General features: G+C 41.5%; 1 protein-coding gene across 4 annotated transcripts in view; it reads right to left on the minus strand.

Annotated features, from left to right (window-relative positions):
• Positions 1–15998, minus strand: part of LOC100774343 (serine/threonine-protein phosphatase 2A 55 kDa regulatory subunit B delta isoform) — a 35857-nt gene that overhangs the window by 11859 nt on the left and 8000 nt on the right. For 2 of the 4 annotated variants that reach the window (XM_027409079.2, XM_027409080.1), the window contains 3 exons: positions 2219–2316; positions 970–1135; positions 351–463 (listed from right to left, as the gene is read on the minus strand). In XM_027409079.2, the coding sequence (XP_027264880.1) occupies positions 351–463; positions 970–1135; positions 2219–2316 (377 nt within the window). Of the gene's footprint in view, positions 1–350; positions 464–969; positions 1136–2218; positions 2317–13669; positions 13751–14153; positions 14353–15998 lie in introns of those variants that run through there. The other 2 variants (XM_035442130.1, XM_035442131.1) reach the window with 2 other exon arrangements.

Raw genomic sequence — 15998 nt, forward strand, 5'->3', positions numbered from 1 at the left:
TCGCTGGTTCATCAGTCACCCAACCTACACTGTGTTACTCCACCAGCAAGTACTCTGGATTCTACCACAGAAGCTCAGCTGGCCTGTGTCCTTAACGGAAGCTCTGCCAGGAAACTGAACATGAGCCTTTCCCTCAGGACCACCATATTTCTGAAGATTGTGACCTTGGTGACACTGATGAATGCCGTTTTCAACAAGTACATAGCAAGGAAGAGTCTTATCATTATAGATGAGCCAGCAAGAAAAAGTCTGCTATACTTCACGAAACAGTATTCTCAACAGCTGATATAGTATGTTTTGAATTAATCTCTGAGAAGTGCTGGAGAGGTTAAAGAAAATGCAGCATATACCCGTAGTGCCGTAATTCTAAATGGGTCTCGAAGTCGTCCATCTTCATCTTTCAAGTTATAACCTTCTGCTCTTTTATCCCGTTCACTTATTTTCCATAATTTAATAGTTTTATCTGAAAATAAAAACCTTATTCTTCATATTAAAGAAAACTACAAATAACATGTATCACTATTATTGGGCTATTCTAGGAAACTTTTGCCTTCCTAAGTTCGTGTCTAAGCTTGTTAAGAGCGGCCGCTTAGCCAAGTATGAGACTCTAGGTTCAAATCCCTAGCCCTATCTGGGATTATTCAAAGGAATAAGGGGAGATCGATAGTGTAATACATCCAAATGGCCCTAGAAGCATGTGTACATGAGTATTCACCACATATGTAACATATATCACACACACAAAAAAACTTAAGATGTAGAAAAATAAACAAAGTAATTACTGTTTATTTATTTATTTGTTTGTTTATTTGCAGTTTGAATTTCCTAGCTATTAGTTTTCACCTTAGCTGACAAATCATCCTCTCTAAAGTTTAAAGCAGAGACAACCTCTAGAATCAGTTGAGGCAAGAATCCATCCATGCTAAAATTAAAAATAAATTAAACCAAATAGTCTTTTACAATTCTTACCATTTGTAGAGAGTAGAAAATGAGCAGCATTCTGTTGCGGCAACCACCTGATTTTATTAATTTTTTCTTCAATTTCTAGACTTTTCAAATAGTCAAACTCTGGCTCATGACTCTGAAAGGTACTGTAAACATTGTACTCTCCCCTAGAGTGAGTGCGGCCTTTATTCTGCAAGGAAACATGACACCGTCTTTAATGAACAAAGCACAATGCAAATACATTTTATTACCATCAACATGAGCAAATGATCAGACACATTTTTAAGTTAAAAAAAGTTTTGGTACATTAATGCACTTGGAAGAAATACAGGCTCTTCAATGCCTATCTAGGTCTTTTCTGCCATGGACAATAGTTTTATAGGGACATGATTAAACTTGTTAGAGATGTTCTCCCCTCCCCCACCTTTCTCTTTGTTTGCAATTGTTAAATTTGCCCCAAGTCCTTTAAGTTTACAGTGTAACTGAAGTTTCAAGGCCCAAGTCCTACCTCTGGCAGCTCCTGCCAGCTAACCTTGCTTACCAGTTCCAGTATGCCAGTACAAAAGAAAGTAAGACAAGAGACACAGAGATTTAATGTGGCCACATCAGAGGAAGAAGAAAGGTCTGATGGCTAAAGACTCATTTATAGGGCACTGATATGAGTATTAAATTTAAATAGAGAAAAAAAATGGAATCAAAGCGCAAGAGGTATGTGTAGCCTAGCAGTGTTGGTCAGGTTGCTTTTATAACTGTTTCCATTCTGGTTCCTATTGCTTGGACTGGCTCTCAGGAGATGTTGGCTTCTGTTCCGTGGATAATTGCTCATGTCTGGGGTATAGTCCTGTTACCTCTGCTGTTCCCAGAATCCGAAGATAGACAATGACTTATTGTTGTGCTCTAATGTGCTTATGACACAGGGAAGCAGGTAGCCCAAAGCAAATCAATCAAATACAAATGATTCAGAGGTATTACATTTTCATACTCTTTCTGTGTTATGGACCTGCATAAGATAGGCATGTGTTTTTAACAAAAGTATTTCCTAATGTCTGTTGTAATAGGTTAAAGGCATTGTCAGCTCAGGAGTACTCACAGTGAGAAGTAGATTTCTTCCTCTTTTACCAGGGTAGCATTTGAAAAAATGTTCTACAAAGTTACTGCAACAGGACTGAGTGTTAAAAGAAAACCGAATACGGAAAACTATGCTTTCTTTCTGATAAGCAGTATGTACAGAGTGTAGTGATGCCATTTGATTTGTGGACTGTAAAGCACTGACCTCTTGTTCCCGTTGGAAAATAACAACTCTGCCACCTTTGTCTCCTGTTGCAAGAAGGTCTCCAGAGTAGTTAAACTCAACGGTGGAGATGATGTCGGCTGCCAACAGAAGACAGAATCAATCACAACTGATGTTTTTTTCCATGGCAAATATATACATTTCTTGGCTGCTTTCTAGATCTAAGATAGAACCCACAAGTACATGTGAATTCTGAGTCTGATTTCACTGATTCAACACCTGGTGTTCCTGGCATAGATCAACTACCTAGACTGGGCTGTTTTTATTTGCAAAGTAGAATAAGACTTTAGGAAATTATTATGTTTTTAAGATTTATTTATTTAATGTCCACAAGTGCTCTCTCTGCATGTACGTCTTTATGCCAGAAGAGGGTATCAGGTCCCATTATCAATGGTTGTGTACCACCATGTGGTTGCTGGGAACTAAACTCTGGAAGAGCAGCCAGTGTGCTTAACTGCTAAGCCATCACCCCAGCCTCTGAAAAATAATTTTTATAAAGGAAAACACCATAAAACACTCTGGTTGGTCTTAGAAGAATGGCACCTAATTTTAAAATACTTAATGTTAATTTTAAAAGTAAATGATGTTTTATTGTGTGTGAATGTTTGTAGGCATGTTTGTGTACTACATGTATGGAGTATCCTCAGACAGCCAAAAAAAAAAAAAAAAAAAAAAAGGCGTCATATTTCCCTAGGACTCAAGTTATAGAGGCCGCGAGTTTCGATGTGGGCACTGGAAACTGAGCCCAGGTTTTCTCCAAGAGAAGTCAATGCTCTTTAACCACTGAATCACTTCTCCAGCTTCTTTAATTTGGTTCTTACACAACAATAACAGACTGCTTGAAAACTCATACTTCCTGTGTCAAGTATGAGCATTAAAACAGGAATCAATACAGGAAGTATAAGAATTAAAACATTTCTATTATTTTGCTAGCCTCTGTACACACTACAGACAACACATTCCAGTGTCCTACTCGGATGAAGACCATTCACTATCAGTAGTATCGTTTATATTGTGACATATCAGAATCCTCAAGATTTCTCAGGATATACATACACAAAGATTTTAGACATGAGTGGGTTCACAAGAGGTAAAGATCATGGGTTCAAAGATCAACCAAAACAAGCATTGAAAAAGGTCTTCAGGGCTTGTGGCAAGTCCTTAGGTTTAGAGAATAGGTTATAACTGTTTTTTCTTTGTTTGTTTGTTTTTTCCCCCTGTTTAATCTTTTGGCTCTTTGGGGGCCTGCCACCCAGCTCCCAAATAAACACATGGAGTCTTATTCATATTTATGAATGCCTGGACTTAGCTTGGCTTGTTTCTAGACAGCTTTTCTTAAATTACTTATCCTGTCTACCTTATGCTCTGGGCTTTTACCTTTCTCTATATATCTTTTCTTTCCTTCTTTGGCTGCATGGCCGGCCCCCAGCATCCTCCTCACCTTCTCCCCAGATTTCTGTCCCCTATTTATTCTCTCTACCTGCCAGCCCCACCTACCCTTTCTCCTGCCTAGTTATTGACTATTCAACTCTTTATTAGACCAATCAGGTGTTTTAGACAAGGCAAGGTAACACAGCTTCACAGAGTTAAACAAATGCAACTCATCTTTGCATCATTAAACACATATTCCACAGCATAAACAAATGTAATACATCTCAAAATAATATTCCACAGTAGTCAGAGGCTATGAGGGAGGCCTGACTCCTGGAGATCACTCTTACAGCTAGGGGACTGCAGCAGTGGGCTGTGTAAGCACAGGCACTATGGACACCCCATTCAAGACTGCAAACTGGAAGGCTGGGAGTTTCCCCAGCCCCAAGATGTGGAAAGAAATAGGCTCTATGCCTGTGAGTGGGAAAAAAGCTGTCATATTTTCCAGAAAAGGATCTAGGATAGACTCTGAAGGACAGTCTTATATATTTCCACCATATTGCCTGCTGCCTAAATGAAAACAAGGCCCAGTACACACTGAGGCAGCCTGGGCATATCCTGTGGATGGAACTCTGTAGTTCTTGTGGCAGTAAGGATAGCTGATTTTAATCCCAGCACTAGGGAGGCAGAGGCAGTCGGGATCTCTGTTGAGTTCGAGGATAGACTCTAAAGCTACACAGACACACCCTGGAGGGGGGTGGGGCTGTTTACTATAGTTGCCCTGAAGCCCGCTGCTATAGTAAACAGCCCCACCCCCCTCTGTGATCCTGCCCTACCCATTGAAGTAGGAAGTTTGCAGAGATAAACACTCCACAAGTTTGTTGGGTCAGCATCAGCTGACTAGAATTATATGACAAGAGGGGAGTTCAACTAAGAATTGCCTCAATTGGATTGGCCCGTGTAACAGACACACTTTGCAGGGACAGTCTGCATTAACCCATGTTCATGCCTGAGAGGGGGAGTATGGATTGAATAACGGCAGGTAAAAGATACTAAGGAAAAGACAGACACAGAATAGAGTCAGAAGGGCAATCCAGTGAATACTGAACACACCAAGTTTATTCTTTAACATTCTTATATACTCCATCCAAAATGGGAAAATGGCAAAGACTTCTTTATCATGATACAAAGAAGAAACAGACTTTCTTCCTTAATTCTCCAAACATTTAGTAACCATGCCTTAGACTAAATCTCTTGTTATCTGGACTTGAGGGTTAAGAGTAACCACATCTTACACCAAGTCTCTTGTTACTTAAAGAAAACATCCATGACCAAGACCAAACATCCTGTAGTAGCCATGCCTTAGACCTTTATGTTTTATGACTTTAACCTTGGAAGAGTAAGGATAGTTTTGAACTCTGTGACCTTAAGTCAAGATGAACCAAAGTCATTTTTATGGACCACGATAAGCCTGTAGTCAGTCTGTGAAGCGTTTCTTTTTCTTGGTGTTGGTGGTAGGTGTGGGCTGGGGGCTGGGAGTTTACAGGGTCTTTCTTTGTAGACCAGAGGACCTTGAATTTAGAGACCTGCCTGCCTCTGCCTCCAAATGCTGGGATTAAAGGTGCGTGTCACTACTGGGTGAAGCATTTTCTGAATTGCTAATTGATAGTCAAGGGTACTGCTCACTGTTGGCCTTGACTTAAAGCTGGCTGAGCAGGTCAGAGGGAGTAAACAAGCAAACAGTTTCCTTCCAAGAGCTGTTTCATTTCCAACCTCCATGTTCCTGCCCTGGCTTCTTTCAACGACAAGATGAAATAAGCCCTTTCTTCCTCAAGTTTTGTTTAGTAACACTGTTTGTCACAACAACAGAAAGGCAGGCTAGAACACTGTTATAAACACCCTCTCTACAAGCAAGAAATGAGGGCAAAGGTTGAAACTATTGAAAAGAACTCCCAAATGAATAGTTGCAGTTCTTAAGGGTTGTATGATGTATGCTTTACTCCTTAGTGTGTAACACAATGATTTGAGAAATCATGTATTAAAACCAACCAACCAAACAAACAAATAGAATCTAGGCACACCTAGGCCCTGCCCCTTGGGAGCCTAGCATAGTGTATCACATGGCAAGCAGTAACCTGGCTCTATAAGCAGGTGCAAAGGTCTCTTTAAGAGACAAAGCTTCCAGGCGGATCTCTTCGAGGCCAGCCTGGTCTCCAGAGCGAGTGCCAGGATAGGCTCCAAAGCTACACAGAGAAACCCTGTCTCGAAAAACCAGAGAGAGAGAGAGAGAGAGAGAGAGAGAGAGAGAGAGAGAGAGAGAGAGAGAGAGAGAGAAAGACAAAGCTCCTAGCTGGACAGTGGTGGTGCATGCTTCTGATCCCAGAACTAGAGGCTGAGGCAGGCAGATCTCTGAATTTGAGGCCAGCCTGGTGTGCCGAGAAATCAAAGAGACAAGCTTCTGCTCTCTTCTTTCTGCCACTTCTCTGAGGAAGCAAGTCATTACTTTCTCCCTTCCTTTTCCCACTCCTTTCCCTTCCCCCAATAAAACTTTTCAAGTAACTTGCCTGCATGTCCTTTTGTAGCACCATCTGACTAGGTCCCACCTTGGGCCATATTCATAATACAAACAACAACAACAAAAACAAAAACAAAAACTGACTTGTTTTAAAGGCTATGTCCTATCCCAAGAGTTTCCATTTTATAAGCAGTATAAATAAAGGATAACTCTGTACTTGGGTGGACACTAAACAAACACCATCTGCCTGGTACCACCCACAGATACAAGCTGGGTTGATAAAAAAGGTGCCATCCTGCAAATTTATCAAAGTAAATGAAGACTATAGGAGCACAAGAGCGTAAGTCATCACCAGGAAAACCAAGCCTGATATGCCCCTCAAATGGAAACCATACAGAGGTAGGCACCTAACACCGTGATGTGATGGCCACACACACCAACCTGTCATCTGACCACCTGGTTGTGCAAGGCACCAAAAGCAGAAAACTCCCGATTGTCTCAGGGATTTCAGCTTGGCCTGGTCTATGATGTGACCTGCTCCAACTGCTATCTCTCTCATTCTGTCTGGACCTGCCATTCAACCATTTTCCAGACATTGGGAACCAGATCTGGTTCTATCTTTGCCCCTCCAGCATTCCCATACCTCACTGCTGCAGCTTAACTGACCCTAAGGTGGTGGGCAACATCTCCAGCAGGCCCCTGTTTGAGTATAATCTCTTACTCCTTTGCCTCTCGCTGAATTCTGCTAGAGCCTCTTTATCCCCCGTAGCCATTCTGAAACCTACATATAAGATGATTACTAGTAATATCTAGTGATATACTACATATATTACTAGATGATGTATAATACATGACTTGAGTGTTAATATTCATAATTACAATGGGGAAAAAAGAACCAGTTTGTCTTAACTGGCTGTCAAGGAAAACAGGACTATCTGGCAAACTGCAACCAATGAAACTACCATACCTTATGAATTTATTGTTATTCAATAAACTCTGACACAGTTGAAAGACAGAAAGAAATGCACCTGTCTCTGTTTCTGACAGAGCACTATTAATACTGCACAATGTACTAATCAAATAGTTGCCCTCAGTTTCCTGCAGACATCTCATAACTCATTTGACTGTATGGGTATTGCTTGCTGACCCCACTGTGGGGTCATTTCCTCAAAATGTTTCAGTTAGATGTGGACTAGACTATATTTTCCCCTTTTTTTTGAGAAAGGATCTCATGTAGCTCAGGCTGACCTTGAACATCTGACCCTCTTGCTTCTACTTCCCAAGATCTGGGATTACAGGCATGAGCCTCCATGATGAGCTGGGCTACTTTTATTAGCAGCACACACTCCACTCCCACATTGAAACCAGGGCCTCATGTATACCATGCAAGTGATCTACCATTTAGCCACACCTCCAACCTATTACCCTTAAATTACTCAACAAAATTTAATATGCTTGAATGAAATTAAACCTTTTTCTATTGGTTCAAAAAGGGACTAAAAATCTATGTCATTTATACTCAGAGGATAGACAATATTACATAATTAATGATGTTTTAACTGTCAGTGACTTTCAGCTTAATTAAAACAAACCGAATCTTGTAAGAGAAGAACTCCCAAGCCTATCAGTGCTGAGAAATAATTTTTATTTAGTCACAAATTATGTATGGGCCTAAAAATGGAAATGTTCTTTGCAAAGCTTGGATAAGTTCTAAAGCTAAAATGTACACACGAATTAAATGCAAAACCAGTAAAATTAAAATGACCAACATCAATTCATTCTGATGGATACTATTTTACAATAGGAGACCCATGTTAAAAGCATAAACATGGTGTTTGTTAACACAGGGAACTGAGCAATTTCTAAATTACCATGTTTTGTTGAGGTTATTCAATTTGCCTATTACAGTGTCTACACAGAGCTCTTGACTGTAACTTCACTGTGGTGGCAAAAAATGGCCACCGAGGCGCTCATTACTATGAAGTGGAGGTCCAGCTGATACAGGTCTTGCTGAATATCTAGATTACTTCATTGATAGTCTAGCACTCCCTCCCCCACCCAGGATCTGGCTCTGAAATGCTAGATCTCAGAATGTAGACAGTCCTTCAAGACCACTTACTCACAGAACTGTCTTCACAGTGGCTCTACTTCTAAAACAAAATGCACAGCTCAGGCTCTGCAGATGTGAGAAAAGCCAACCAAACAAAGCAGACACTTGGAAGAAAACACAAGCCCACTATTAAAGGGTCAAAAGTGCCCACTGATGTCTTTCTTTAGCCCTGCTGCCTCCTAACAGCTCTTCCGGGGAGCACATACAACCAGTCTCACCTAGTATGAGCTTCAGGGCTGGGAGGCAGCTACTGTCACCCCTGCCTGCCTGAGAACTACCGTTTTACCTGAAATGTAAGCTGCCTAGAAACTGCAAGGCACAAGATGGGTAACAGGAAGGAAAACACAGCTGGAGGATGAGTTTCAGTGGCCATGGCCCAGTTTACAGTTGTGAGACAAGAGAGAAAAAGAAGAATATCAAGAGGGTTAGGACCAGAGTCTCCTAGGCGCAGAGGTCTGCAGGCCTAAGGGATGATGAGGCCACAACTGAGGCAGGACAAGGACATCCTCACAGAGCAGGAAAGATTCCAACCACACAAAAGGAAGAAGAGTCTAATGCCACACACAGGTTGCAGGGAGAGCGATGAATACTCATCACCCTTAAAACTCTTTAAAAAAATTAATTTAAGGTTATGTACCAAGATTTTTTAAAAAATTTTTATTTCATGCACATTGGTGCTTTGCCATGGGTGTCCTGTCCCATGCCATGAGAGTTACAGACAGTTGTAAGCTGCTGTCACGTGGGTGCTAGGAGTTGAACTCAGGTCCTCTGGAAGAGCAGTCAGTGCTCTTAATGGCTCAGATATTTTTCTAGCCCCAAGTCAAGTTTTAATTATGGTTGACGAAGGAATAAAAATGTTTTTGAACATATAAGTCAAATCCATTTACAAGAAAGTGCTGGAAGCTACAAACTGGCTGGTCTGGAGAGATGGCTCGTGGGTTAATACTGCTTGCTGCCTTTATAGAGCACTAGAGTTTGATTCCAATATGGGGCAGCTTACAATTGCCTGTAATTCCAGCTGCAAAGGATCTGACACCCAATTTGGCAAAATTAGAGAGGGAGGAAAAAAAACTAAGAGAAAGATAAGGGAAACTGATTTTGTATAAAAATGAGGTAATCATTAACTCCAGGAGAAATAAAAACATAGAAGAAAACATGCAAATTAGTTCAGTAATGAGAAACACACTGTAATAAAACTGATAGCCCATCAGTACAATTCTGATGTTTTTATAGGTAGCTGCGAGCTGAGGGTGATGTTACTAAAGGCCAAGCCATCAGTTACTGCTTATGCAGGAAGCCAGCACCTATTGCTCAAAAGCAGGAATTAGAAAGCATCTCATTTGGAAACAGGACTCCAAAAGCTTCAAGGCCACGAGGGGGCAGGGCATAAGAGCAGCAGGTGGTAGGAAGCCAGCAACAGATATGGACAGGGAGGACACTCAGGGAAGGGATGTCCCTGTGACCCAGGAAAAGGAGCAAGGTGGAGGATATGCACAGCGGGACAGGATATGAACTGCAGGCCACACACAGCTCAGAGCTAGTACTTACTCAAGAATGCACACATGCACTTACACAGCATTTCTTTTTATTTGTGTGTGTCTACTAATGTGTATGGGTATCCACAGATGCCAAAGGAAGGCTTCAGTTCCTTAGAGTTATACAATGTTCTAAGCTATTCCACTGAGGTGCTGTAAAAGGAACTCTAGTTCTCTGGAAGAACACTATGGGCTCTCCAGTCCATGCTTCATTTTTATTTAAACTAATTGTCCTCGAACTCACACAGATTTACCTGCTCTGCCTTCCTCTTCCTGCTGCTTACTGATGGGATTAAAGGCTAGGTTGACGGCATTCACCATGTCCTTCTACCTGATTTTTTAAATTGAAAATCGAAGACTATCTGCTGGTGTGACCAAGAAGGGCACAGGCAGTTTAGAGGAACAAATGTAAATCATCTCTCATAACCAGTACCCAAGTGACAGTGAAGCTAACCGTTTAAACTATAGACACAGTTGGGACCGACCACTCTATGGCAGGTATGGCTCTCGGCAAACCCTGCCTTCATGGGGCTTCCCTTTAGCATGAGGGCAAAGGCTGAGGAGTCAGGGCCGCATATGAGCAGGGGTTAGTTAGCTGCCTAGTGCTAGTCAATCTCTGCTGAGATCACAGAACAGCCAGTAGGTTTTATAGTGGGTTTTGGAGACCAAAAAGTTCCCAAATAAAGGGAACTGGAAGAGAAAATAACCAAATTTGCTGCACTTTAGACTCAGTCAGGCTACCATATAGACCAAGTTTTCCTCATTAATTAATGTAATAATGCCATCATTCTGAGACTGTACCAAAAGGAGAAACATCTCAGAGTTTCAGGATGGACCTGATTATAAATCTAACTGATTATATTAGCAACACCAGGCTGCTAATCTTTCCCAATAGCTTGTTTCTTAGTCTCCATTTTCATTAGCATTCACTAGGAATATACCCAAGCCTGAGAGACTCTTCCTTATACTAAACATGAAGCATGTTTAAATATACAGGTAGAAACTCAAAGCTCTTTCTCTAAATTGAAGAAACTGTAAACAGCTAACTTTGCCAAGTGATATCAATTGGTATCAAGGCAAAATACATTAGTTTTTTTATCAAATGAAGGTAAAAAATTACCAATTCTCATTTTATCATTTACCTTGGGGGCGGGGGGGGGGGGAATTGAAACAAGTTACTTTTTATTAGTTCACTCAATGCATCAGCATCTCAATCCCAAACAAACTGCTTTTAAGGAATACATTTGTTTGAAAAGAAAAATGTAACAGAATAACAAGTACTAAAAACAGTGTAACAAAAAGGTAGGTTGAAAACACATGCTTCAAAAGTCATCATATTCTGCCACGAAACCAGAAAGTCTGAATGAAGTGCTGATGCCCCCAGCATTATGAGAGCCTGGAACACACAAGAGATAACAGAGACAGGTGGATGAATAGTGTGCTCCTACTTAATACACAGAATCCCTAGAGACTGAGTAGAGTAAGCCCGCAGCAGTGCAGCAAAGGGAGGAAGAGAATACTCACAGGAAAAGTCTCTGGTTGAGAATAATGAAAAACTATGAGGCACAGGCCATGGAAATGAGTACACATGCCTCAAGTCCAGCACTCAAGAGGCTGATTTCAGTTATGAGACCAGCCTGGGTTACACAATGAGAGGGTGTGCCTCAAACAACCAACAAACACCCAAAGTGATAATTTAGCTCAAGATAGTGGCACACATACACATAATTCCAGCTACAAGGGAGCCAAGGCAGTATCAACAAGCCTGAGGCCAATAGGGGAATTCAGCAAGAGCCTTCTACTTAAAAAAACAAACAAACAAACAAACAAACAAACAAACAAAAACCCAAAAACAACAACAACAAAAAACCCTACTGAATTTTAAATTCTTTAATATACAACTAAGTAAACTGAAAATAGGGTAAACATTTTCTCAGTGTCTGTTTCACATGAATGCCATCGTTTCATACCTGAATTTACCAGGGTTCTAAGGGAGGACATTTCAAGAATGATCTCTGACATTTTGAATGCTTTTGACATTTGCCTCACATCCTTTCTGGTACAATACACAGTGGCACAGTCCATGCAAGGAAATACCTGGCACAGCATACACCATGGGGGGTGGTCAGAGTTAAAAAAAAAAAAAAAAGAAAGAAAGAAAGAAAGAGAAAACTGGAGAAAAAGGCACAGAGAAGGCAATCCTCGTCAGTCTGCTCAAGCAGAAACTATCTGTGCACCAACTGATCAACTCAGAGGCAGGGGCAAGCTCTGCATCATGGTTATGGTGGACACTGCTGCTGTGGACAAGGTGGCAGAGGTGTGCAACTGAGAAATTACATGTATAACTTCAACTCTAACTTTGACTTAATTTCTTAAGGACATCCAAACAAGATCAAATGCTGAGGTATAGGTATTCAGACTGTGGGTGCCTGTATTATTCCCATCATTCATTACATTGCTACTAGTGTTTTTACTGTTAAATATATAGACTATTTTTAGCCCAGGTTCCTACATATAATAACAGAACTGAGAGGTTCTATTTATATAATGAGCTTTTTGTTTTTGTTTTTCGAGATAGGGTCTCACTGTGTAGCCTTGGATGTCTTGAAACTTGTTCTGACCTCAAACTCGGAGATCCACCTGCCTCTGCCTCCTAAGTGCTGGGATTAAAGACTGTGTGCCACCACCGCCTGTCCTAAACAGCTTTTATAAACAGCTGTTTTTGTTGTTGTTTTGTTCTAGATACCCTGAGCAAGGCAATTAAAAGAGAAAAATAAAACCTTAAGTAAGTTTAAACATGAAAAAGTAGCAGCCTAGAACAGTTTACAAAAGCCAGTATGCCTTGGAAAGCAGACTGTCAACCCACAAAATTCACAGGAGATCTGCCACCTTTTAGCTGTTACCCACCGGCTGGCTTTTACCTCCTTATCACTATAAAATGAAAAGTACCTTAGTGTTCAACAAAATAAAAGCAAAAGACCTCTTCAATGGCAACCCCATCTTAATCCACAGGTGACACATGTTAACTAACTGCCAGAGCCATCCTAACCTGGGCATTAACCACTTTTTATACAGGCTCAATGACTGGCAAATGCTGTCACTCAGCATTCGCATTGCTTTCACCAAGCACAGACCCCTCTAACTAGTTATACATTATGACCCACCCAGCTCACTGCTTCACTGCCCTTAGGCTCTACAACTGCAAAGTACCTCTTGGTTTTCACCAGCACATTTCTGTAAGACTCTTATACACTGAACCACAGGGTTGAATACCTTTTATTTCATTTATTTACTACTACTTATCTAATTATTACCTGCCACCCCCCTTACCAAGACAGGGTCTCACTGTATAGCACTGGTTGGCCTAGAACTCTCAAAGTTGACCTTGAACTCAGTGAACTCTGACTGCCTCTGCTTCCCCCCAAGTGCTGGGATTAAAGGCATGTGCTACCATGCCTGACTGGGATCTCACCTCTTCAAACAGTTGCCAACTGACCTCTAAAACATAAGCAAAGAGAGACTCTAGAATGCTAAGCAGTGGACGAATGTAGTTGTTGGAGAAGTGTCACTATGGGGGCAGGCTTTGAGGATTCCTATGCTCAAGATACCACCCAGTGTCTTAGTCAACATCCTGTTGCCTGTAAAATGTACGACTCTCAAATATGTCTGCCTGCATGCCACATGCTCCTCACTGTAATGATAGTGGATTGAACCTCTGAAACTGTAAGCGAGTCACCCCAATTAAATGTTTTCTTTATAAGGGTTGCCATGGTCATGATATCACAGCAATAGAAACCCTAAGACACATATACAAAACACAGTGCAGCAACCATGAAGGATGACTGGGATTAGAAATGAAGGTAATCTAGCACATCTGAGCACAGACAGCTGGTATAACACACCTGGACAGAACTCCTGGCTGGAACACCTGCAGCTCTGCAGCAGCAAAGAATGACCTGATGACTCTTCCTGGGAATCAATTTCTTCACATGTGAAATGATATTAAGGCATCAATTATAGCTCAAAGGTTGTGGCTTGGATTTTATGAGCCAAACACAAAATTTTCTGGCGAGAGAACTCAAATCATACACTAATAATCAAGCCACAAACAGAATTTAGGAGTTCATGAGAAGAGCTGCTGCTTATAAATACATTAAATCATAAACAGGTAAGTTTAAAGAATGGTTGAGAACACACACAGTTGATTACAGGTGGAGACCTAGGAAGGATTCCAAGAAAGTGGGAGAACCAAGAGAGGCTTCATTGTTTAGCCTTTCTGCAGCTCCCCCATTTGGTTTTCTATATAATAACACTATATTTTTGTGTTTTGGGACAAAAAACAATAAAATCTAGCAAGACCAAAAAATATGTGGTTGCTCTTCAAACCTGTCAAGGTCCTGGTCATTCTACTGTTAACAACTTCCTCAATGGCAGTGGTCTTCACTGTGGAACCTTCGGTGGACCAAAGGGTCAAAGCTGTATTGACAATGACACAGATCTGTGATCTGCTGGACCAATGTCGTCCTCTGTGTGGATGAGCAGAGGCCACAGGAAGCCAGGCCAGCACCATGCTGCAGTAGCATTCCTCAAGTTCTGCAGGATATCCATGCGGCAAAAGACAAGGCGAAGAGCAAGTTTTCTTACGACTGTCCCCAACAAACACTGGAATCACTGACTTGACTTGCTACCCATCTTGTAGCCAGGCTTTTCAGTGTTTTCACAGAGCCAGTCTGTTGCTTCTATATGCACAGCTGTCTCCAGGAAAGGTACCTCATTGCCATTGTTTTCACAGAATGCTATCTTCATTTGGAATGGCTTACATTGGTCATTCGGACTTTGACATGTGGTAGATTTTTGAAAATGAGAAAAGCGAGCCTCTTAAGTTATGAATAAAATCGGTTGTCAATAATAAAATCCAGGTATTCAAGAACACATTAGACTTTGGGGGAGCCCATTATCCACTGCTGCTGCTGACTACTTACCCTTGTTGAGAAGTTGCTATCTATGGTAGCATTAACAAACACAATTTTCTTGGGTCAAATATAATGAAAAATCTTTAAAAATCAGAATAGCTCCATGCACTATAAATTATGGAGCCTGATATTACAGGGTACAACAGATCTCTGATGGCCAGGTGGAAGACGCAGGAGGATCTCTGCCTCAAAAAAACAGAACACAACAAAACAAAAGAACTGCTGGTCCAGATCCCAAGGTGCAGCTAAAGAACAAAGCCCCAATTAAGGAGCAGAACACCCACCATTCCCCGGAAAGAGTAATTACCTCTCTCCCCCTCCCTCCCTCTCCTCTTTCTCTCTCTCTCTCTCTCTCTCTCTCCTCCTTCTCTCTCTCTTTCTGGTTTTTCGAGACTGGGTTTCCCTGTAGCTTTGGAGCCCATCCTGGCTCTTGCTCTGGAGACCAGGCTGGCCTCTGCCTCCCGAGTGCTGGGATTAAAGGCATGCGCCACCAACGCCTGGCCTGCTTCTCCATTTTCTAACTACAGTTTGAGGCCAAATTTCTTCACAAACTTCAACAAACCTGTGAGAGACCCAACCTGGGAACAGATCTGAGGATCAGCTGTTTCTTAATAAGCCATTTAAAGGAATTGTTAAGTGTAAGACAACAGCATTCTTTTCACTAAACCTGTTTCATAAAAATTGTTTTTCGGGAGCTGGAGAGATGGCTCAACGGTTAAGAGCACTGACTGCTCTTCCAGAGGTCCCGAGTTCAATTCCCAGCAACCACATGATGGCTCACAACCATCCCTAATGAGATCTGGTGCCCTCTTCTGGCCTGCAGGGACACATGCAGACAGAACACTGTATACATAATAAATTAATCCCAGCATTCATGAGGCAGAGGCAGGTGATCTCTGTGAGTTCGAGGCCAGCTTGGTCTCCAGAGTGAGTGCCAGGATGGGCTCCAAAGCTACACAGAGAAACCCTGTCTTGAAAAAACAAAAAAAGTATTTCAATAAAGAGTAGCATATGTATTTATTTTACAGTGAAAAAAACTTAATGCCTATATATATAATAAGGTCAGCAAGGTATATCCTAAAGGTAACTCTGGCAGCAGCAGGGCTGTTCATTTTGATGAGCTGTAGCTACTCTCCCTCTATGAAGATGGTTTGAGGTCAGTAGGTAAAGGTTTGTACCCACATCTCTGCAAAATGCCTTCCCATGTGTCCCAGCTTTCTGTACTTGGACTAGCATCATGCTGCTGAGACAAGCCTTA

The sequence above is a fragment of the Cricetulus griseus genome, chromosome 3 (genome assembly GCF_003668045.3).
Source record: "Cricetulus griseus strain 17A/GY chromosome 3, alternate assembly CriGri-PICRH-1.0, whole genome shotgun sequence".
Taxonomy (NCBI): Eukaryota; Metazoa; Chordata; class Mammalia; order Rodentia; family Cricetidae; genus Cricetulus; species Cricetulus griseus.